General features: G+C 49.9%; 1 protein-coding gene across 10 annotated transcripts in view; it reads right to left on the bottom strand.

Annotated features, from left to right (window-relative positions):
* CACNA1B (calcium voltage-gated channel subunit alpha1 B) overlaps nt 1–24,310 on the bottom strand; it is a 192,692-nt gene that overhangs the window by 125,409 nt on the left and 42,973 nt on the right. For 7 of the 10 annotated variants that reach the window (XM_086684663.1, XM_086684670.1, XM_086684668.1 and 4 more), the window contains exons 7-11: nt 15,782–15,885; nt 12,634–12,749; nt 11,884–11,940; nt 10,712–10,804; nt 2,459–2,668 (exon numbers count right to left, since the gene is read on the bottom strand). In XM_086684663.1, coding sequence (XP_086540789.1) covers nt 2,459–2,668; nt 10,712–10,804; nt 11,884–11,940; nt 12,634–12,749; nt 15,782–15,885 — 580 coding nt within the window. The remainder of the gene's footprint in view (nt 1–2,458; nt 2,669–10,711; nt 10,805–11,883; nt 11,941–12,633; nt 12,750–15,781; nt 15,886–24,310) is intronic. The other 3 variants (XM_086684671.1, XM_086684665.1, XM_086684669.1) reach the window with 1 other exon arrangement.

Below are 24,310 nucleotides of genomic sequence, written 5' to 3'. Positions count from 1 at the left end.
GCACTGGTGCTGCTTTGAGCTTGCAGAGGAGACAGAGTTGACCCCTCTCTCCAGGAGTTCACACCACAAAGGGGAGCAGAGGCAGAGAATTTGAACAGTGTTCTATGTCATAATAAGAGGACAGTGTGCTGGGACAACAGAGGGACATTGGAGAGGGAGGTCAAGAGGGTCTTGTGAGACCAGGGGGCTCACAGGATGACAAAGCCCAACCGCCAGCTACAGAGTTGAGCATGGCAGGACTTCCTTCCCTCCTCACCATTCAAGCCTCAGTCTCGGGGGTCCTGGTGGTACACCGGGGGTGGCTCCTGAGTGGACCGACAGCCAAGGTGCACAGAACCCACGCTCTTCAGGGTAGCTCGTTTCAGGCCAGAGCCCCCTAGGGAGCTTCAATGGAGCTAGTCCTGGTGGGGACCGCCTCTACCTCTGCTTTGCCTCTTGCAAGACCTGCCCTACCTGGCTGGGTCAGCCTTCCTCAGCGCCAGCCCAGCCACCAAGAACAGAGTGCAGGGCACTGAGCAGAGGTGTGCAGACCCTAGCATACCCTCACTGCTCCCGCCAGCCATTTTCCCTAGGTAAAGCCAAGGGACTCAGAAACTCCCAGGGAGCCACAGAGAAGGCAAAGCAGCAAGGGGGAAGATTCTCGGCCAGGGATGCCTGTGGCCTGGACCAGCACCTGGACACTCTCAGCCCTGTGCTCCCGCACAGCAGATACACGACCAGGCCGTGATGGCTGCCTCCTGCCCATGCGGGTGGCAAATCCCACAACACTGACTAGGCACCACCAGCTTCTTCCATGGGAAAGAAAGACCTGGCTAAGAAGACCCAGGGAACAGCTGCACTGCTGGCCAAGTTAAGAGGAAGCCCCATCTCCCTGGGTCCCTACCCAACCCCCAAGGGTGAGGAAACTTCATCCTGAGGTGATACCAAGGGAAATACTGACCTCAGTCCCAAGCAAAGTCCCAAGACACCAAACTACAGGCCCCAGGATACATGAATTAGGGGCCACAGCGGGCAGTTCCATGCACACAAACTGCTTCTTTTTCTTTTTTTTTTTTAATTTATTTTGGAGAGAGAGAGGAAGGGAAAGGGGCAGAGGAACAGAGAGAGAATCTTAAGCAGGCTCCACACGTAGCACAGAACCCAACTTGGGACTCAGTCTCATGACCGTGAGATCATGACCTGAGCCAAAATCAAGAGTCTGATGCTTAACCGACTGGGCCGCCCAGGCGCCTCCACAAACTGCATCTGAACTTCACTCCCGGGGACCTGGCCCAGACTGTCTGCTAGAAGCTCACGGGGCCCCTTGTGCTTCTGCTGCCTCTGTGCTCTTCCCCATTACACAACAGGAGAGTTCAGTACAAGTTTGGGAAACTATAGCCTAGTGTCCCACCCCAACAGCCACCCACACCCATATTTTCAAGTGGCCTGTGGAGCCATCAGAGTCTAGAACTCGTAAGAACCCTTCCAGAACTGCCCAAGCTCCTGCTTAAAACTGACCGGCCTCGGTGGTCTGAAAGAGGGGAATGTGGCTGCTGCACCAGGGGCCAGGAGGGATCCAGGAGGGTTCTTCTCTGGGAAAAAGATGGTCTTGCCACCCCACCTCAGGGTGGCTTCAGGCATACAGGGCTCCCGTGGCAAGAGCAAGGCCCTTGTGGAAGCCCCAAACAGGCCCTGTGTCCAGATCAGCCCCAGATACCAGGCAGCGTGGGGGCCAGGGAACAAGAAGGTGGGGGCTCTAACCGGAAGACAGAAACCACTGGAGAGTCTTCATCTTTAGGGCCCGTGAGAGGTGAGACGACAGACGGAGACTAGGCTCCCCGTGGCCTGCAGAGCCCTAGGGTATGAGGGGTTGGTCCTGGAAGGTCAGCCCTGGTCCCTAGAGAGGGGCAAAGGGCCTCAACCACCCCAGCCACCTTCCTCCTTTACTCCTTGGAACAGTAGCCAGGGCCAGGTAGTCATGACTCAGACTCACGGTCTGTCCGTAGGCCCACAGGTAAGTCAGCCTTGGTCACAGACACACTCAGAGGCAAAAAGCAAAAAGCAAAAAGCAAAATGAAAACAGCCAAAAGGGCCCTAGAAGCCTGGACTCTCTCCTCAGGAGTCCAAGGAGCGAGCTGCAGCCTCACGCCAGATTGGAATGAGGGGCCAAGTGCCCTGTTCCATGGGTCTGAAGCCCTCCCAAGGGAGGACTCAGGGCCATCCACCCATCACACCGACCTCCCCCCAGGGTGCCCTGGACCCTCACCATTGCCCACCACACTGACAGAGGAGCTAGGCCTCCTGGAACCTGGGATGGGGAGCTCAGGCCCTGGCAGATGCCCTTGGGGGCACTTTGGTCTGTGCAGGGGTCCTACCCAGGGCATTCCAAGGCAAAAGGCCGTGAACCGGGATTTCCAGGCTGCAGACCAGAGGTGGTTCGGGAAGAGGTGAGGGGGAGGCCCAGGCTGCAGCTACGTACACAGCGCCGTGGTGAGCCGCTGCGGCTGGTTGTAGTGAACCATGGCCACGCACAGCGTATTCAGGGCCACCACACACAGCACCACCCAGTAGAAGCTCTGTGCCTTCACCATGCGGCGGATGAAGAACCGGAACATCTTCTCCTTCCTACGGAAGTATGACGAACTCTCTGTCTTCCCACTCTTGAGGCTGGCGCGGGCGAAGGGGGACCCTGGGGGAACAAGGAGCTCACTGAGGACACGTAGAGACCACCAGACCCCCAGACACGCTCTCCTTCCATGGATGTGTGCCCCACGGACGCAGCCTCGAGGACACGCTTCCCCTCCCATCTCAAACTTGTATCTCCCACAGGAAAACATCTTCAAGGACACCTGCCCCAGCCCAGACCTAGCCAGAGGCCCCGGTTCTGATCACAGACACCATGGGTCAGACCCGGTGTGCTACCGACATTGAGCTAATTACCCCTGCGCCGCACCCGCCTGCACCAGGTCCGGACCCCACCCCCATTTCACAGATGGGGGAACCGAGAGCCTTGGTGGTCTCCATGGTTACCAGGCTCCAGATGGCCCCCAGCACCCCTCAGCCACCTTCCAGCAGCACAGCCCCAATGCCCCCAGGCCATCCCAACCCCTCCGGGGGCCTCACGGAGCCATGCGGCATCTGGCCCTCCCTCCTGCTTCAACTCAGGGACCAACAACCACCGGTTACCTATTTTTAAGTACCCTGGAACACAGTCAAGCTCCTTGGTTTGCGTCTGGTCCACGGCTGCTGTTCTGGTACAGAGGCAGAGTGAGTGTGTATGGCCCACAAAGCCCAACAAACTCTCCGGAACATTTGCACACAAAGCTGTCATGGCTTTCCCCCATTTCCACACACACACCACCTCTGCGGTGCCGTGACCTAAGCATGAAATGCTTCCCACTGCTGGTCTCTTTCCACAGTTGGCTGCTTCTCGGCTCCACGTCTGGACTTTGATGTCACCTCCACAGAACACCCTTCTCTGGGCACCCCATCTGAAATCAGCTCCCCAACAATAATCACAACCGCGTACCAGCTGCCCCAGTATTGGCTTATTGACCTGTTCTGCACCCAGCTCCCAGACCAGGCTGCAATCGCTGCGAGGACAGGCCCACAGGCTTTCGCCTCAAAGCCCATGCACCCCTTGATGAGCAAGTGAGCAGTCTTCGTGGGCGCTTAGAGGCCGTGAGTGTGCATGTGTGCAGGGTCTGGCTGTGTCTCTGCAGTGCATCAGGCTCTCTTAGTTTTTGCAATAAGGGCCTGGGCACGTGTGAGCCTCCGATTGTTCAAAGCCAGTCAGCTTGGGCATGGAGTCCCCGGGGAAGGGTATGGAGCGTGTGTTTGTCATGTGATGTTCTATATATTTGCGCATGTGTGTGTGCACACCCAGACCCTCAGCAGCACACTAACAGCATTATTAGGCTAGTGTTTTCTTGGATTCACTCAAATGAAGACAGGCCCTGAGGCCTCTGGAGACTTGTCTACAAACTGAGCGGTGGCATCAGGATGGGAGATGCTGTCACACGCAGCCCCAGACTCAGATGGAAGGGTCCACAGGCCAGGACCCATCAGCCAGCCTTTCAAGAAACCTCACAGGGCCCTTGTGGCAAATTCTTGGCACTCCGGATGCCACACCCCACCCAGACCGTTGAAGGCCACTGCTCTATCACAGCCTCCTGGATAAGCCAGGACGCAGCCTCCCAGTCCATTTCCAGACACTACTCGCCAGCCATTGCCAATTAGTCAGAGATAGCTCATTCAACAAAAGCTCTTGGCCAGCCTCACTGAGGGCTGCAAAGCGCCAAGGCCACAACCAGACACACGCGCTCCTTCCTCAAAAGCAGCAACAGGGCACGGAGGGAGGCAGGCAAGAGTAGTACAGACATGGAGAGACCCACACACGGGCAGAGCCACGCGCAGGACTGCCCAGAGACCCACACAGGCAGATTCCCCCCCCACTTCTTGAGTCGTTTAGAAGCAAAGTCACACACACACACACACACACACACACACACACTGCACAGCACGCATCAACACCCGGAGCATCTCATTCTTGAAGACACTCCTGTGAACACACACAGGACAACTCTGGGAAGGAGGGTAATGGGGACGCGTGACTTGTGTGAACTGCTCTGTGCACACACATGTGGCCAGTGAGACAAGCAGCAAGTTCTCCGGGGGAGGGGCCGTGGCCCCCACCTCCTGGCTCACTGGACCATGCCCAGCAAGAACCGATGAGCCCTTAACCATGCAAAAGCTTCATAGGAATGCTTCCTTGTCATAACTCCCGGCCCCCCTCATCCTGCACCTGTGCCCACATGCAGACAACCACATACATCTTCACTCATCAAAGGAATACCCACAAAGCGGTTTCCACAGCCACATGTGCACAAAACCACAGATCCCCAGTTGGCTCTTGAAGCCCACCCATCCCTCCTCTAACACACAGTCCAAGGGACAGGGCAGGGAGCAGAAGCCCTAGCACTCTGGACATGAGGGACTGCCTTTCAGTTCCTAGGGAACCCTGGCAGCACCCAGGACAGAGACCAGCCAGCCTCTCATTTGGTCAGGGAACAGGGACAACCAGGCCACCACTATAAAGGGCATGCTGTGCCTCAGGGAATTCTGGGCCCTGGGTCTCTGAAGACAAGGGCACAGGCCCCGGAAGACAGTATTCTCAGCAAGAAGCTACCACCGTGTGCTCAGGTCAGCTCTGGACAGTGACTCCAGCCCAGGTCTTTGGTAAAAGCAGGGGTCTGCAGCGAGCACGGACACATGCCAAATCCAGAATCATAGCTCTGGGAGGGGAAAAGCATGAGAGACAAGGCTGCTTCTCTTCAGCACTCTGCATTTCCACGTTTAGCTTCATCAACACATATTCTTTATAACCAAAAGGCTTATTTCAAGGAACAAGAATCCGATCTCGTCAAGCTAGGGGAAATCGAGAATTAAATTAACCTGCAAATGACGTCACAGCTAAGCACTCGTGTGAACAATGCGTGACCACATACAATGTCTGCCCATCATGCCCCAAAGGGAGTTCACTGTTAATAAAAAGTCTACGCCAGCCCTGCCTAACAGCCATTCCTTCCACAAACATGTACAGAGTTTTCGCGCCAGGCCCTGAGTGGCAGAGAGAAGACAGAACGACTAAGCTCTGTTCTCGCCCTTGGTGAGCCCACCAGAGGCCAGTGAAGGGACACAGGAGAAACGGCTTTGCTGTTGCATTCACCAGCACGGGGTAATGAAGGTGAGGTTCAACAACAAGCCATGAAAACACAAACCCCCATCACCCCTGCCCTAGGCACAGGGCCTTATACACGCCACACAGCCTGGAGAGTCCTCACTCGAAAATAGGAAACGGGGGCGGGGGGGGGGCCCCTGGGTGGCTCAGTCGGTTAAGCGGCCGACTTCGGCTCAGGTCATGATCTCGCGGTCCGTGAGTTCGAGCCCCGCGTCGGGCTCTGTGCTGACAGCTCAGAGCCTGGAGCCTGTTTCAGATTCTGTGTCTCCCTCTCTCTGACCCTCCCCTGTTCATGCTCTGTCTCTCTCTGTCTCAAAAAAATAAATAAAGGTTAAAAAAAAAATTAAAAAAAAAAAAAAAAGAAAATAGGAAACAGGGAACCTGGACCTCGCAGGCCATGTAGGAGTCAGGGCAACAACACGGGGCCTGGCACCTGGGCTCAGTCAACAGCAGCAGTGACAGCGGATGGAGGGGTGACAAGCCCAGCACGTAAGACACAGCCATCCTCAGCACACAGGGAAGGACAAAGGGGGTGCTGGGCACCAGGAGACCCATGGCTTCTTCCACCCTGTGAAGCCCCACGCCCAAACCTGCTGAGGCCTGAGGCCTGAGGCACGTGATCCTTCGGCCCTGCAAGACACCCAGGAGAAGAAATCGGGAGAATCCCAAGGACTTGTGTGAGGCACCAAACCAATCACAATAAAAGTAAAAGAGAGAAACTTCTTGGAGAAAAAATAAAATCCCCTTCAGCAGATGAAAGGAAAGGAGGTTCACTCTTAAAGCCCAGACGAGTAGCGTGGAGGGTGCAGCACAAGTGGGTTTTAACCGAGGGGAGAAACCTCGAGGGGCAGAGCACGGACGACGGGGAGTCGGGACACAAAACGAGCACGGCGAGGAGACGAAGTCATTGCACACATGGAAAGAAGAAGCCTCGGTGAAGGAAGGCCTGAGCCCACAGGTGGAAGAGTCCACCAGGCCTGGTGCTGGGCAGAGAAGGAACTTCTGACCCAGGACGAGAGTTCCAGCCCCCCGAGGCTACATCTGCACAGGGAAAGAAGGGGACAGGGCGATACCACAGAGCAGCAGGAGGAGCCATTAAACAGGCCTCCCTCACAAGGGTCCCCCCCACACACATGCCTCGGGGAAGCAGGCCAAGCACAGGACAGAGAGGAAGCAGAGACAGGTCTATGGGGTAGTGGCTGGAGGACGGCTGAAAGCAAACCCACCTCTGGGAATGTGCTAAGCAGCTGGGGTGACCACGGGACTAATGACAGCCTAGGGCTACAAACACCAAAGTTCTCTAAACCAGGAGTTGGCAGGGAGAAGAGGAAAACACCGCAAAGGTCACATCTTCTTGACCTTCGGGGCGAACAGGGGCAGAGAGATGGCAAATACAGCAATTTCCTCACGGAAATGATGCATCTCAGTGGTAAGGATGGTAAAAATAAATAAATAAGTAAAAATAAAAAACAGGCTAAAATAGTAAAGAAGCATGGTTCTAATTATGAGAGCAGGGGAGGGGAGACGGCTGTTTGTGGGTTAGAAAAGTGAGAAATTTGTGGGGAGCGAAGCAGATTCCCAGACACCTTTTGAGAGTGAAGAAAAGAAACCACGATGGAAAAGCCCATAAAAGGAGGCCATCACAGCAAAGCCGTATGCAGGGGCGGGGCACAGCCTTCAGTGCCTTTGCAGGTAAAGAAGAAAGGAAAAAGAAACAGTTACACATTTTCAGAAATTAGGAAAGCAATAATATGTAAATCAAAATACTATACAAAGATAATAAAAATACAAAAGAAAGTAATGACATTTAAAACAAAAAGAAAATAGAAGAAAAGAAATCTACACCAGGGTTATTTTAAATGATCGTTAATACATATTCACCCCACACAATCCAAATTAATAAAACAGAAGGCAAAGATAAACGTTCCAACAACCAGAAAAAGCAGAAGCAGAGTCAGCAGGATGTAAGCCGGCTTCAAGGGCCTAAACACCCTCATAGCGACTGTGCGACGTCTCCCGCCTGACCGCCTGACCGCCAGACCCCCACATACAGGTGCTACCTGACACCCCCACTGGCCCTCCAGCTGCTCCCCAGACTCTGGGAGTCCGCCCCCAGTGCCCCTCCTTGAGTCACATGGCCGCCCCGAGTCCTCTGACGCCCACATCCAGCTGGCCGGCAAATCCTGTGTGTTTGTCTTCAGAATGTATCCAGAATCTGGCCACTGCACACCTCCACGGCAGCCACTGCCGGTTGGATCCCTACAGTGGCCTCTAAATGGGCCCGCATCTGGCCCTCCTGCACTTGAGGATCTCTTGCGCCCCAACTGGAGCAGGACAGCGACTCTGCTCTGCAAACCCACCAGCAGCCACAGTCCTTGCTGGGCCCCGCCCTCTGCGACCCTAACCCTAACCCTGTGGCACTGCTCCCCCGAAACCCACAGCGCTCCACTCCAGCCACACTGGCCTCCCAGACAGTCCCCACAAGTGCCACGCTCCTTCTGGCCTCAGGTTCCTCTCACGTGTTGCCTGGATGTTCCCTTCCATGGGCCTGACTTCCTCACTTCCTTCAGCTTTTACTCAAAAGCGACCTTTCCAGGGAGGCCTTCTGTGGCCTTTCTCTTTAAAACTCCAAAACCCCCGAACCCTCCAAGCCCCCGCCCTTCTCGATTTTTTCCTTTTCCAGAGGTGGCACTGACATGCTGTGTGCTCTTCCTATTCTACTGCCCGTGGTCTGATGCCACAGCCGGGCTAGAAAAAGCAGAAGATGAAGGGGCTTCATCATTTTGTTCAGTGCTATAGCCCCGGAGCCGTGAGCAGTTACTTGCACGTCAGGGGCACTTGATAAATATCTGCTGAGTGAATGAACAAAGGGCTGAATACAGGAGAGATGAAAAGAACTGTAAGAGAAACTACAGGCAACTCTATAGAAACGAGTTTGAAACGCTGAGAAAATGTAAGATTTCCTCGTAAGGCATAATTTATAAAACTGGTCCTGGTTCTTTTTATTTCTTTACTAGATGGGTTCACAGTTTTATCTTTACCCTTGAAGAACAGGTACTTTAGGTGTTGCTTAAATTATTTTAAACTGTAGACTTTAAAAAATCAGAATAAAAACTCTAAGTAAAATAGGAATAAAGGGGACTATTTAAATACAACATTCATGTGATAAATTTGTAAAAACTGTAACAAAACTCAGACCCACAACACACATCAGTCTCTTATTAACTAGCAAACACAAACCACCCAACGGAAAAATGGACGGGTATATGAAGACTCACCAAAACCCAAATTCAAATCAGAAGCAAACATTTTTAAAAAGGAGCTCAAAATCGTTAGTAATGAGTGAAATGAGAACGACAGCTCCAAGGAAACATCATCAACTTGGCGTCAAGGTAAAGTCGAAAGTAGCTACGGCATGTAACGGGGGGGGGGGGGCACGTCTAGCAGGCGACGCGGTGCCCAGCTCCCAGAAATCTGCCTGCAGGGACAGAAGCACTGGAAAGGAAGGACGGTTGCTTATAGGGTTCTGTTCGGTGGCGCTGCTCATGATGAAGATAAAACAACCTAAAAATAAATGAATGGCCGTCAACGGAGAGCCCCTGAACAATTAGAGTGAATCCATACTGTGCAACACCATGCAGCCACTGACAAGACAGCATTAGAACTACACTGCAGAGGGGAGTGGTCTCCAGAGGGTATAGAAAAATTTGTATGAAAGCCTATCTGTAACATGAATAGATCCCAAAACTCTACATGTGTGTATGTGTGCATGTCTACATGCATGTGTGTGTGATACAAATGTGTATTATATCTGATATGTGTGGAGAAACAGGGATAAATCCCAAGCTACTGACATGGGTTTACTGGGCTGTGTGGGGAAAAAAAGACAGACAAGGTAGATGATAGACAGACACACAGATACCTAGATTGATTGAATTATAGATAGATGATTGACAGATGATAGATTGATAGATACAGAGATTACTGACAGATGATAGATAGATACTTAGATGACAGACACATCGATTGATGGATGGATAGATAGAGACACACAGAGACAGACTGACTGACAGATAAATACACAAGTAACTTTCATCAAAGAGTTGTCTCATAGTCTGGAGCCTGCTTCTGCTTCTGTGTCTCCCTTTTTCTGTTCCTCCCCTGCTCGCACTCTGTCTGCATGTCTCTCTAAGATAAATGCACATTTAAATTTTTTTTTAAAAAAAAGAGTTGTGTCATAAATGCAAATAAATGCAACCACATAATGAGAAGCAGACCTCGGACTCGGGCCTGCTCACGGACAGCTGGAGACCAAGTCCGCCTGCAACCCCTTGACTTGGTGCCTCAGTGAGAAGCTCACTGCCATGCAGGCCTGTCTCCAACCACCAAGGTGGAGGCCCTTGGCTCAGCCCTCTTCTGCTGCAGAATGCACAGTAACAGGGCATTTGGTGGGAAAAGGCCTGGGCACTTCTGGTACCAGACTGAGGAAGGGAACTAAAAGAGCTGTGTGATAAAGCAACCAGAATCTCTCTTCTACCATTTGAGAAGAAGGGGATGAAGCCAGAGGCCCCAGGAGCATAGAAGACAGACAGGGGCTGGGAAGAGAGACAGCCAGAACCTTTCGGTCGATACGGTCAGTAACACACACGTAGCCCTTCAGCTACGGGGTGCGGCCCGAGGCTCTGTGTCCACGTTGGGGGTGGTAGAGCCGAGAGCAGCCGGGGCTGCACCGATGGGAAAGGGCAGGAAGCGCTGGGCAAACACACCGCTCACTCCACTGCCGGCACCGGGGGGAAAAACGCTGAGCACGCAGCAGAGGGCAGAGGGCACTGTACCTCCTGCCATCAGGGTGGACGCAGGAGTGTGAGCGGTAGGGAAGGAAGGGAAGGAGGGTGGCCCCAGAGGGCTGGGGGGCCCAGGGGACAGGCCGGAAGCTAGGGGAATTCCTGTACCCACTCACAGGACAGGCCAGGAGGAACCAAAGAGACTCACCAACAGCACAGAGGTCTGCAAACCGGTCCTCCCCCTCCTCGGCATGGATCAGGTCATTCCGGCTCTTCTTGGTGGCTGCTCTCTTCAACACTGCTTTAAACAAGGGGAGGGGGAGGGGACTGCCTCAGGGCGGGGGTGCATCTCAGCCGAGCCTGCGACCATCTTCCTGGGGATCTCCTATCCTGGCCCCTGTGGGCCCCTCTCAGTCTTCAGAGCACAGGGGACAAGGAATCGTGAGGGGAGTGCCACTTCCCCTCTTCTCCGCGATGATGTCAGTGGGGAAGGCCTGGCTACCAGGGAGACCAGGAGACGTCTGTAAGGACAAGGCCAGGACTGTGGCCCGCTGCCAAGCAGCCCGCTCTGGGGCCAGAGAGATCAGTCAGGTCTGCAGAGGGGCCAGCACAGACATGCGCAGAGCCCCAGATGTGGGTCCAGCTGAGGCCGCAGGGGACACAGCCAAGCTCTCTGGCCCTCTCCTCAGCAGTGGGTGTGAAAACAGGACGACTGTCCTGCCACTGGGACTGCGCTAGCAGCCAGGCCAGTAACCATGGCCACTCTGGCCCTCATCCCCGCCCTAGCGGCCCCAGGCTGTGCTAAGAGGCTTTCCGTGGCAATCTGGGAGCCACGTCACCCTGAGCTCTAGACACAGATACAACTTGGTTTAAACCTGAACTTTAAAAGCTTCTAGAAGCAGCATAGTCCAATAGAACTTTCTATAATGATGGAAATGATCTACATCTGTGCTGACCAGTACAGTAGCCTCTAGCCCCATATGTCTATTGAACGCTTGAGATGTGGTGGGTGAGCCTGAGGAACAGGACTTTCACTTTTACTTCACTGCAGTGGACTTACGCATGAGCTTACACAGTCACATGTAAAGCGTCGTGTTGGAGAACACAGCTCTCGGGTCCATACCGTGAGCACAGACTCCTCTGAGCCCCCGGGTGATACCTCGGCAGGTGTGCTACCTAAGCCCACCGCCAGCTACCTCCACTCGGGTCCACGGCACGCAACTGCCCGGGAGCATGCGGCGACCTCCAGAACGGGTCTGCCCAGGACCCCGCGGAAGGTGGCGGCCGTGCAGCTGCCGGCACAACAACAGCAGACGGCACCACACATGCAAGCATGCGCACGCGGCTCGCGGGCACGGAGTGCTAACAGTGGTCACCTACCATCCAGAGGGGACTTCTCCTCCGCATTCTTGTCCTCCTCAGCCAGCATGACTTCCTCTGCGAGTGAGACACAGCCTCAGCTGGGAGCCTCCCTGCCCCGCCCCCCCTGCCCAGGGCTCAGTCCCCAGGAACACAGCAGAGTAAAGATGCGCCTCTGCTGCTGGACCCGCCTTCTCACCCTGATGACTCCAGAAGGCCGTGGGGCTCACGGCCGAGCTTTTCCTACTGAGACAGACACCCTTTTCCTACTGAGACAGACATCCCCCACACGGTGCCCCACGAGGGGGGCCTGGCCTGTTCACATCACCCTCCCTTGAGGGCAGCCACCCCACTAGGTGAGTTCCTGGCCGAAGAGGCGCTTCAGGAGGCACAGCAGGCGCCCCATATGCAGGAAAGAATGCTGGCCTGGGGCGGGGGCGAGGGAGGGAGGGAGGCAGTCAGAAACCCCAGGCTTGACAAAGCCCAGAGCCAGGGCGCAGAACACACTCAGGTCAAGGGAAGGGTGCTTGAGTCTGACAGGCAGAAACTAGCTCTAGGCTAGGCCATGCCAGAAGCCTCCATTAAAAAGGCCAGTGTCTCCAGGGCCATATGGCTGCCCTGTGTCAGGACCCCGGGCCAGCTGGAGAATCCACTTCCAATGCCTCAGCTCTCCTCAGCTCTCCAGGCTGGTCTCGTCCGGCCCAGGACTGGAGCTCCAGCGGCACTGACAGAGGACAGGCCAGGAGCAAGGCAGCAGCCCCTGGTTCTCACCAGCCTTGAAGATCCATTCCAGGTACCCATTGAGCTCCCGCTCAATCTGCTGCTGCCGGCGGAGCTTCAGGAAGGCCCGGCGGTTCTCGACCCTCTCACGCTCCTTGGCAAACTCTCTGCATTGTGCAGGGTCCACAAAAGTAAGCAGATCAGGTGAGTGTGAGCACATTCGCCCACCCCATGGGTGTGCAGACGCAGAGGCAAAGGGAACCAGGAAGAGGCTGGGACACGACATGCAGGTCACAGGCCGCCCTCCCAGGGAGCCTCACCACCACGGCCTCTTCCAACCTGAGCCCTCGGAGGGCCCAGGTGAACCCTCCTTCCTCAGACTCCTCCAGCACACAGGGACAGCACCGCAGTCCCTAGAGGGGGCTCCAGAGGGCAGGGACAATGCCACACCCCCTGCCCAGAGCAGGCCAAAGCACACCCCTCCCTCTGAGTGCCAGGCCCTGTCACCTGCCATCCTACGAAGAGCTTCTGGGCAAGAATTGCCCAAGAGGACTTACACTTTGTTTTTTCTGTTGGTTCAGACCCAGAGCCCTTACTAGGAGGGGATGGACAGACAGGAACAGGGCAAGAAGGGACCGGATAGGGCAAGCCAGAGACAAAAGGAAAACATTCTACAGCCCATGCAAACCACCTCGGACAAACCTCTGAGGTCTGAGATGACCAGGAGAGAGATTTCTGCTCTCCTTACCCCTCAGCAGCCCAGCCCCAGGCTCCCAGCCAAGCTTGCAGCCTCACACCGCCAGAAGGAAGCCATTCACACACAGGCACACAGGCACCCAGCGTACAGCCTTGCAAGCCTCTCAGCTCAGGCCTGGGGCGGGATCCAGGTCCCCAAAGGGCAGGCGGGCACAGCCCCACAGCAAAATAGCAATGTCTCGTCTCAGGTGAGTAGTTGTTCCTCCTCCAAGAGAAGCAGCTTGGTGCAGTGAACCTGGCAGGCCTGACTCCTGGCACATAGCCACAGCAGGAGAGAGAGCTCAGCTCTGGCCAGCACTGACCCAAACTCATGGCCAGTGTCCACCAGGGCCTGAGCTGTGGCCATCCTGGAAATGAGAGGAGCCAGCTCCTGCCTGGACCTCCCATCCCTCCCAAACCCTGAATTTGCAGGAATATAGGACTCCTCTCCTCCTCCTCCCCTCTCCCTTGGCCACGATGAAGGTAGGAGGGCCTGGGGTGCAGGGGTGGGGCAGTAACAACACTGCTTGAGTCAGTGTCAGAGCCACCAGTGAAAACTTGCTGCAGCAATCTAGGCCCAGCACACAGCAGCCACTTCTCAGATGGTAGCCAGCAGTAGGGCCTGCCTTCCTCAGGCATCAGTTCTAACTGCTAAGAAAAGCCACAAGAGGATTCACTGATCCTGCTCCTCTGGGAAGAAGAACGCGAGGCTGGTTGGCTCCAAGCCGGCTAATCCAGCAGCACTTGCCCAGATGTGGACTGGGCCCTGCAGGGCGAGCTTTCCCCAGGCCAGGCTGTACCAGTGGCATCTAACCACTGCTTCCATGGGCCCCACATGCTGTGCACTGACTGCTGGCTTTAGGGGCCCTGCCATCTCCAAGAAGAACCTGAAAGAGAACCCTGGGGTCCCTCTGCTTAGCCTGGATGACTGAGAGAGGACTCAGCTGAGACTAATAAGGAAAACCATCTCATATCATCCCATTCCCAGAGGCCAGGATGCTCACAGTGGGGAGAAGGGCCACACAGTCACAAAGTTCATGGCCCTGCTCAGTGAGAGGCCACACAGCCCCAATCCCTGAATTCTTCCTGCACGTTCTCCAGGGTAAGCTGCACAAAAAGCCAGACTGAGCAGGCTGCTCTCCCAACTCACCATGAACCCACTCATGTTCCTACCAGCCCCCACTGTGCACTGTCCTCAGCACAGAGCCCACGCTCCACACAAGCCTGCCGTCTGCCAGCTCAGCACCCTCTCCCCTCCACACCTTCTGGTTCCAGCTTTGAGCATCCCTGCACCCCTCTGTACCTCTGGGCCTCCACCCCAGCTCTTTTCTGCCTGGGAGACCTTCCTCCCTCCTTCATGGAGTTCATTCCTGGTCCCCCTTTGGGTCTCATTGGAAATGCCCCTTCCCTAGGTGGCTTCTCTGAGCTCCGGGCCTCCCCTGGCTTCCCCACCAACCCCGTCGAGCTCCGACCATGCAATCCCCTCACTAGACTAGAAGTTCTACATCCATTCCCCGTGCTGTGGGCTTGCCTGTCCTATGCAAGTGCTTGGAAAGACATGCTAGTGACATATCCCTCAGGATAGGACCGAGGCCAAGGACACATTCCAGAGCCAGAGCACGCAGGCCTTGGCCCCTAACCACTGCCCTCTCAATGGCTGTTCCTTTCCCGGCCAGTAAGATAGCTGCCTCTTGGGTCCACCAGCCTCTCCCCCGGCCTCCCTCAGGAACCCTGGGCCTGAGCAGGAACCTTCAGGGTGGGCAGGGAGGAGTTGTTCTCGAGTCTTATAGGAGATATGAACACCAAGGTAGGGGCAGAGAGCAGGCCAGGCCTTCCCAACACAGGTTCCTCAGCCTGGTAGAAGGACAGGAGTCTTAAACACCAGCCCCATCTGTGCCCCTAAGCACAAAGCATTTCTATAGCCATTGGTCCATACCACAGGAGGGTACCGTGTGCCACATCTCACTGCAATGTGGAGTCAGGAAGCACTTTCCTTCAGGAAGGACTCCTAGCCCCACCCTCCCTTGCTCTCTACTGGAGGAGTTCAGCACAGAAAGGTGTCTGGAGAGGAGGAGCAAGCCAGGGGTCAAGGCTATGCTGGAGAGCCTGGTGACCACTCTAGCCAGGATACAGGGCTGCTCCATCACTCTCCACTCCCAGAAACCCCACCACAGACCCAGCTGAGATGTAGCAGCAGCCCCTCCCCCATCATCAGAGCCAGGTGAAGGCCAAGGGTGGGACAGACGTAAGGAGGCCAGGGCCAGATGACGGTCAAGGCAGAGGTCAGGATGGCAGCACAAAGGAAAGGCTGGCCAGAGCTCAGTATGCTGGGAGTGACCACCACAGAGGGTGGCCATGAGGCCTTTCCCATGTCACACAGGCCCATATCTGACCCCACCATCTGTCCCCTTAGCCTGAGAACACAGAGGGGCAGGTGGCACCCAAGCCCATTGTGGCCTCTTACCCTGAGAGCACACCCAACACCAGGTTGAGCATGAAGAAGGAGCCGATGATGATGAGAGGGATGAAGTAGAGCCAGTTCCAGGTGTTGCCGGCTGCATCATTTGTCTGGAAGCAAGGGGGAGATGAGGAGAAACAGGTGGACAAGACACATAGCCCTGGCTACAGAAGTGCCCCTGACCCTACCTTGAACACCTGGCATGGCCTAGGCAGGGAGAGTTCAGGTGGTGGGAGGTCCAGACAGGGGGAGTCCAGGAAGGACCCACATCAGACTTGCCTGCCTTTGCCCCACAGAGCTTTCACGGGAACTGCAGCTCTCAAAAGACCAAGGACACTTAGCACTACTGATCACTGCCCAGCAATGCCGAAAAGCCAAGGAGTAGTTCCAGGGAGCCCAAGGGTCCCAGGATACCTTGAAGGCTGCATGCCAGCCTCTGCTTGGACAACTCCCTTATTCTTCCCAGGCTGCTGGACATACCAGTCAGCTCCAAAGACATTTCTCCTGAATGGAGCCCACGGGCCCTAGGCTCAAGTCTGATCTTCTGTCTGTAGCAGCTTTCGCAGCAGCTCAGAGGCAGTGAGCCACATGCCACATTTCCCCCTGATCGAGAGCAAGTCCACAAGTCCCCAGGGAACAGTCCTTACCATGTGCCTGGTTTAAGCCACAAGCCAGCACTCAGGCATAATCTAAAAACTGAATGCAAAGAAGGACATCTCTCCTAGACCTTTTGACTTTTATAGCCTTGGTCTCATAACACAGTACCAAAAGTGTCCAGTTTTCAACTGAAACTCATTTGCCATGCCAAGAACCAGGGAAAGCACAAACTGTATGGAAAAAAAGATCGATAGATTTTCAATAGATGCTGTGATGGTTAATTTTATGTGTCAACCTTGACTGGGCCATGGGGTCCCTAGATATTCAGTCAAACATTATTCCAGGTGTTTCTGTAAATGTGTTTGGGAGGAGATTAACATTTTAATTGATAGAGTAAAGCAGATTGCCTTCCATAATGTGGTGGACCTCATCCAATCAGTTGAAGGTCTGAAGAGAACAAAAAGACCAACCCTCCTCCAAGTAAAAGGGAATTCTCTAGTAGACTGCCTTCAGACTTCATCTGCACCATTGGCTCTACTGGGTTTCCACCTGCTGGGTTTCAGACTGGAATTGTACCACCATCTCTCCTGGATCTTGAACCTGCCAGCTCAAACTGCAGATTTGGACTTGCCAGCCTTCATAATCACAAGAGCCAATTCCCAATTAAAAATTAATCAATCTTTCTCTCTTCACATATATCTGTATACACACATACATACACATCCTACTGGTTCTATATTTCTGGAGAACTCTGACTGATACAGATTGCCAACACTAAGATGACAGAGACAATAAAAGTACCTGACAAATATTTTAAAGCAGCTATTATAAAAATACTTCAGAGAACAATCATGGGCACACTCGAAACACACTCAAAAACAGAAAGTCTCAACAAAAAAATAGTGTCAGCAAACAAGTAGAAGATATAAAGAAGAACCAAATGGAAAACTTAGAACTGAAAACAACAATAATCAAAATTAAAATATAAATGGAAGGCATAACAACAGAATAGAGCAGACAGGGGAAAGAATAAGTGAAGAGTAAAAAAGAGAAACAGAAGTTACCCAGTCTGATAAACAGAAAGAAACCAGACTTCAAAAACAAACAAGAAGGGGCACCTGGGTGGCTCAGTCGGTTGGGCATCCGACTTCAGCTCAGGTCATAATCTCACGGTTCTTGAGTTCAAGCCCCGCATCAGGCTCTGTGCTAATATCTCAGAGCCCGGAGCCTGATTTGGATTCTGTGTCTCCCTCTCTCCCTGCCCCTCCTCCACTCACTCTGTCTCTCTCTCTCTCTCTCTCTCAAAAATAAATAAACATTAAAAAAAATTAAAAGAAAAAAAAACAGAACAGAGCCTAAAGAACCTGTGGGACTGTAACAACAGACCTAATGTTCATGTCATCAGAGGAGCAAAATACAGGAGTGTCCAGTACGCTGGTAGTGACCACCATGCATTCACTGAGGCTGAAAAGTGTTCAAAAAAATAACACCTGAAAACTTCTTAAATTTGTCAAGAGACATAAACCTACAGATTCAAGAAGCTAAACAAACACCAAATAAGATAAATTCGGGCCACCTGGATGGTTCAGTTGGTTTCAGCTCAGGTGGTGGTCCCAGGGTCATGGGACCGAGCCCTGTGACAGGCTCCATGCTGAGTGTGGAGCCTGCTTAAGATTCTCTCTCCCTCTCCCTCTGCCCCTCCCCTGCTGTGTGTGTGCATGCACACACACACTCTCTCTCTCTCACTCTGTCTCTGTCTCTGAAATAAAAAATAAATATAAAAAATAAAATAAGATAAACCCAAAGAAATCCACAACATGACATATCATAGTCAAATTTAAGAAAACTAAAGACAATCAAAAGAGAAATGACACCTTACTTATAGGTGGAAAACAATTCTAAATAGTCCTTGGGTCAAAGAAGAAGTCTCAAGGGAAATATAAAAATACACTGAACTGAATGAAAATAAAAATACAATGTGTCAAATTTGAAGGGCACAGCTAATGCAGTGCCAAGAGGGAAATTTGTATCACTAAATAAAATACATACATTATGAAAGAGTAATCAAATCAATAACCAAATCAATCAAATCAATAATCTAAACTTCCACCTCAAGCTGCTAGAAAAAAAAAAAAGAGCAACATAAACCCAAAGGAAACGTAAGCAAGTAAATAATAATGATAAGAGCATAAATCAACAAAATTGAAAATAAAAACTATAGAAAAAAGTCAATTTTTTAACTTGGTTCTTTGAAAAAAAATCAGTTGCATTGGCATACCTCTAACAATACTGACCAAGAAAAAAGGACAGAAGACACGTTATCAATTTTATGAATGAAACAGGGGATATCACTACAGACCCAGCAAACATTAAAAGGTTAATGAAGGAATACCACAAAAAACTCTACATACATTCACTAACAAGGATGAAATGGACCAAGTTCTCAAAAAACACAAACTACCACAACTCATCCAATATAAAATAGTTAAATTTAATAGAGCTATAATTATTAAGGAAAGTGAAATTGTAATTTTAAAAATTTCCCCCTAAAAAGGATAGATATATTGATCAATGGAATAAAATCGATGATCTAGAAATAAACCCTTACATTTATCATCAATTGATTTTTTAACAATGGTACCAAGAAATTCAATGGGGGAAAGAACAGTCTTTTCAACAACTGGATATCCACATGCAAAGTATGATGCTGAGTCCCTGCCTCACATCACATACAAAAAGTAAAATGTGTCATAGACCTAAATATGAGAACAAAAATTAGAAAACTCTTAAAAGAAAATATAGGAATAAATCTTCACGACTTTGAATTTGGTAATGAATTCTCAGCTGTAACACCAAAAGCACAATGATGAAAATAAAAATAGAAAAATTGGACTTCATCAAAATAAAAATTGTTGGTACTTCAAATGACACCATCCAGAAAGTGAAAAGACATGCGCAAAATGTAAGAAATATTTACAAATCATATATCTGATAAGGGTCTAGCATCCATAATAGATACAGAAAAATTACTGGCCAATAATAAAATGACAAATTAACCAATTTTAAAATGGGAAAATGATCTGAATACACATTTCTCCAAAGAAGACATATAAATGGTGTAATAAGCACATAAAAGATGCTCAATATCATAAGTCATTAGGGAAATGCAAATCAAAGCCAAAATGAAATACCACTTCCTTTCATGGTTGTTTGATTAAATTTAAAATTAAATTTTAACAAAAAACAATAGGTGTTGTTGAGGATGTGGAGAAAAAGGAACACTCATGCACTGTTAGTGGGAATGCAAACTGGTGCAGCCACTCTGGAAAACAGTATGTTTTCTCAAAAAGTTAAAAATAGAACTACCCTGGGGCGCCTGGGTGGCTTAGTCAGTTAAACGTCCAACTTTGGCTCAGGTCACGACTCATGGCTCATGAGTTCGAGCCCCGCGACTGCCTCTGTGCTGACAGCTCAGAGCCTGGAGCCTGCTTCGGATTCTGTGTCTCCCTCTCTCTCTGCCCCTCCCCCACTCATGCTCTGTCTCTCTCTATCTCTCAAAAATAAATACATGTTAAAAATTTTTTTTTTTTTTTTTTTTTTTAACTAGAACTACCCTACAATCCAGGAATCACACTACCGGGTATTTACCCAAAGAATACAAGAACACTAATTCAAAGGGATACATTCACTCCTATGTTTACAGCAGCATTATTTACAACATCTAACATATGAAAACAGCCCAAATGCCCACTGATTGATGAATGGATAAAGAAGATATATAAATATACATTTATATGTAAATGTATTTATGTGTATACACATATACACACACATACATACATACATACATACATATATACATTCAGCCACAAATAAAAGAATGAAATCTTGAGGCGCTTCGGTGGCTCAGTCAGTTAAGCATCTGACTCTTGATTTTGGCTCAGATCATGATCTCACAAATTTGTGAGTTCAAGCTCCATGTTGGGCTCTGTGCTGACAGCTCAGAGCCTGGAGCCTGCTTCAGATTCTGTCTCCCTCTCTCTCTGTCCCTCCTCAGCTCGTGCTCTGGCTCTCTCTCCTTCTCAAAAATAATAAATAAACATTGAAAACATTTAAAAAAGAAATCTCTAGACCCAGATTGTAGAATTCTACCAATTCTCAAAAAAAGAATTAATACCACATACACAAATCTCTTCTAGAAAATGAGAAAGGAAGAACTACTTTCTAATTCGTTTTATAAAGCTTGTATTGCCTTCATACCAAAACCAGACAAACATAATTCAAACTGGAAGGAAATTACAGACCAAAAGCCCTCATGAATATGGGTGCCAAAACCCTTAATGAAACATTAACAAATTGATTTAAGCAATGTATAAAAATAATTATATACCATGACCGTGTGGAGTTTGTTCTAGGGATGCCAAGCCATTTCAAAATTCAAAAGCCAATCAATGTAATCCACTGTATTAACAGACTAAAGGAAAAATCACATTATCATATCAATGCAAGAAAAGTATTTTGAAACATTCAACACCCATGCATGATAAACCCTCTCAGAAAGGTAGGTATAGGAGAACTCCCTCAGTCTGATAAAGGACATCCACAAAAAACAAAAAAATTGCAGTTAACATTATACTTAGCAGTGAAAAACTCAATGTTTTTTTGCTAAGATTGGGAGCGCAGAAATATGTCTATTCTCTTATCTACCAAAAAGTTGTAAGTTTCAGCCAGTGCAATAAGGCAAGGAAATAAAATAAAAGGCATACAAATCAGAAAGGAAGAAATACACTGTTCCTGTTTGCAGACAACACGTTTGTACAGGAAATCCCAAAGACTCTCCAAAACATCTCCTAGAATAAATAAGTAAATTCAGCAAGGTTGCAGCATATAAGATCAACATATAAAAATCATTTGCATTTCTTACAAAACATATGCAGGACTTGTATACTGAACTCCAAAGTGCTGATTAAAGGAATCAAAGATAATCTACATAAATGGAGAGATACACCATGTTCATGGACTAGAAAACCCAACATAGTAAGGATGTCGATTCTCCCAAATGGAACAAAATGGGAGTGATCAGTCTACCTGGTTTAAAAGATTTATTTTACAGTACAGCTGCAATAATGAAGATAATGTGCTATTCGTAGAGAGAGACACTCAGATCATGAGAACACAAACGGACCCACATAGGACGTCTGGCCGTCTCAGTCAGTGGAGCATGCAACTCTTGACCTCAGGGTTGTGAATTCAAGCCCCACATTGGGTATGACCTTGTTTAAAAAAGGAAGGAAAAGAAAGACCCACACAACTACACCCAAATTTTTTAGCAGAGGTGCAAAAGTAATTCAATGGAGGAAATATAGCCTTTCAACAAGGGTTGCTAGAGCAGCTGGATATTCACAAGCCTCCAAAAAGTAAGGAAGGTAGGAAAGAAGAGAGAGAAGAAGGAAGGCGTGGAGAAGCAGGGGGAGTGAGAGAAGAATGTCAACCCAAACCTCATACTTTATTTTTTTTTTATATTTATTTTTGAGGGGGGGGAGGGGCAGAGAGAGAGAGAGAGAGGGACAGAGGATCCAAAGAGGGCTCTGCACTGACAGCAGAGAGCCAGATGCGAGGCTTGAACTCATAAACCAGGAGATCGTGACGTGAGCCAAAGTTGGATACTTAACCAACTGAGCCACCCAGGCGCCCCTAGACCTCACACTTTATGCAAAAATTAACTCAAACTGGATCACAGACTTGCATGTAAAATGTAAAACAATAAAACTTTAAGAAAAAAACCATAGAATAAAATCTTCAGGATTTAAGGCTAGGCAAAGAGTTCTTAAATTTGACCCTAAAAGCCCAATCTACAAACGGAAAAACTGATAAACTGGACTTTTTCACAATTAAAAATGCGTGTTCTGTGAAAAACCAGGTGAAGAGTATGAAAAGTCAAGTTAATGACTAGAAAAAAAGTATTTGCAAGCCACATATCTGACAACCAACTAGTTCCTAGAATATATGAAAACTTCAGAGTAAAGTAACAATCCAGACAAACTGTGGACAAAAGATATGAAGAGGTATGTCCCTGAAGAAGATAAATGAATGGCAAAAAAGTAGGAAATGATACTTAACGCCATTAGCCATTAGGAAGTGTGGATTAAAACCATAATGACATATCAGTACACACTTAACCAGAAGGGCTAAAGTCAAAAACGATGACAACATCAAATACTGGTGAGGAGGCTACATTATCCATCCACTCCTGATGGGAATGTAACAGAATACAGCCTTCTGGGAAATTTTTAGTTTCTTAAAAAACTAAACTTGCAACTACTATACAAGCCAGAAATTGCACTCCGAGGCATTTATCCCTGAGAAATGAAAACTTATGTTTACACAAAAACCTGTACACAAATGTGTAGAGCAATTATGTTCACAACAGCCCCAAACTGAAAACAATCCATATATCCTATAGCAGGTAAATGTTAAATAAACCTAGCCCACCCATATCACAGAAGACTGCCCAGCCATAAAAAGGAACCAATTACTGACACACATTAATCTAGATGAATCCCCAAAGAATCATGTGAGTGAAAATAGCCAATACCAAAAAGTGACATATACTATGGTTTCATTTACATAACCTCCTTGACATTACAGATGTGACAAAGAGACTAGTGGTTAACAGGGATTGAGGGGAGTGAGGGTAAGAAAGAAGTTGGTGTGGCTACAAGGCAACCTGGGTGTCCTTCCAGCATGGAATGTTGTATATCTCGATGACATCAGTGTCAGTATTCGGGTTGTGAGGCACACTAGTTCTGTAGGGTGTAACCATTACAGGAGACACGGGATCTCTCTGTATTATTTCTTACAACTGCACATAAGCCCTCAATTATCTCAAATAGAGTTTACTTTAGAAAAAAACCACCAGCCAACCCCCATCTCTCCCTGCAGCTCCCTCCCACCGTCTTGCTACACCTCACAGGGAGCTCCGGCAAAGAGCCGACTCCACCTGCCGTCCTCACTCTCATCCTGCCTCACCTTTAACCTGCACCTTCCGAGCTTCTACCCCCACCACCGAAACCGCTCTTGTCAAGTTACCAGCATCTTTCTTGACCTCTGACCTGGTTGATCATTTCTAGGACCTAGGTCATTTTCTAGAAACTTTTTTCTTAGCTCTGCTTCCAAGACACAGCATGCTCACGGTGCTGCTTCTACCCTGCCTCAAAGGCTCCACCTTGGTCTCTCGCTGGCTCCTTCTTTCCTACTTGTCTTCGGAATGTTGGAATTCCCCCAACAGCCAAGCTCAGAGAGGGCTCGGTCTTGGGCCTTCTTTGCTTCTCCTTCTACATTCCTTGCTGAGCCAATCACATCCTCTCCCATAATGTTAAACTCCATCCATGATCTCAGACAGACACCCTCAGCCCTGCTGTCTCCTCTGAGCTCCCTGTCATATACCCAACTGTATACTCAGCGTCTCCCTTGCATGAAACCAGTTCTTTGAAACATTATGGAGGCAAATCAGAGTCCCTGGGCTCCACTACTACTCCACTGAAACAAACCGAGCAAATATCTCACTCCCAAGTCTCCCTTCTCAAGAAAGGGCACCACCTTCCCCAGTGGCTGATGTCACATCTTTGGTTCTTCTCTCTCACACTGCACACCCAACAGACGAGCAAGCCCTACCTGTGCTCACTGTAAAACACGGCCTTTGCACCTATACATGTGAACAACCCTTCCTCAGAGCTTCGTGTAACCAGTACAACGAGCATATGCAAAACCACATGTATATAATCATAAGCCAACTTCACTTACCTCCTACTGTCCCTTTGACCATATTCATGCCCCTGGATAAAAACCTGGATAAGTCCTTAACTTTTCTGATAACTCCTGGGTAGTAGAAAGTTCTACAATCACTTTAAGTAGAAAACACAGTCTCAATTCAGTAAT

This window comes from Puma concolor, chromosome D4, assembly GCF_028749965.1.
Source record: "Puma concolor isolate L17-30 chromosome D4, mPumCon1.1.hap2, whole genome shotgun sequence".
Classification (NCBI taxonomy): domain Eukaryota; kingdom Metazoa; phylum Chordata; class Mammalia; order Carnivora; family Felidae; genus Puma; species Puma concolor.
This window is presented reverse-complemented; position numbering and strand designations above follow the sequence as displayed.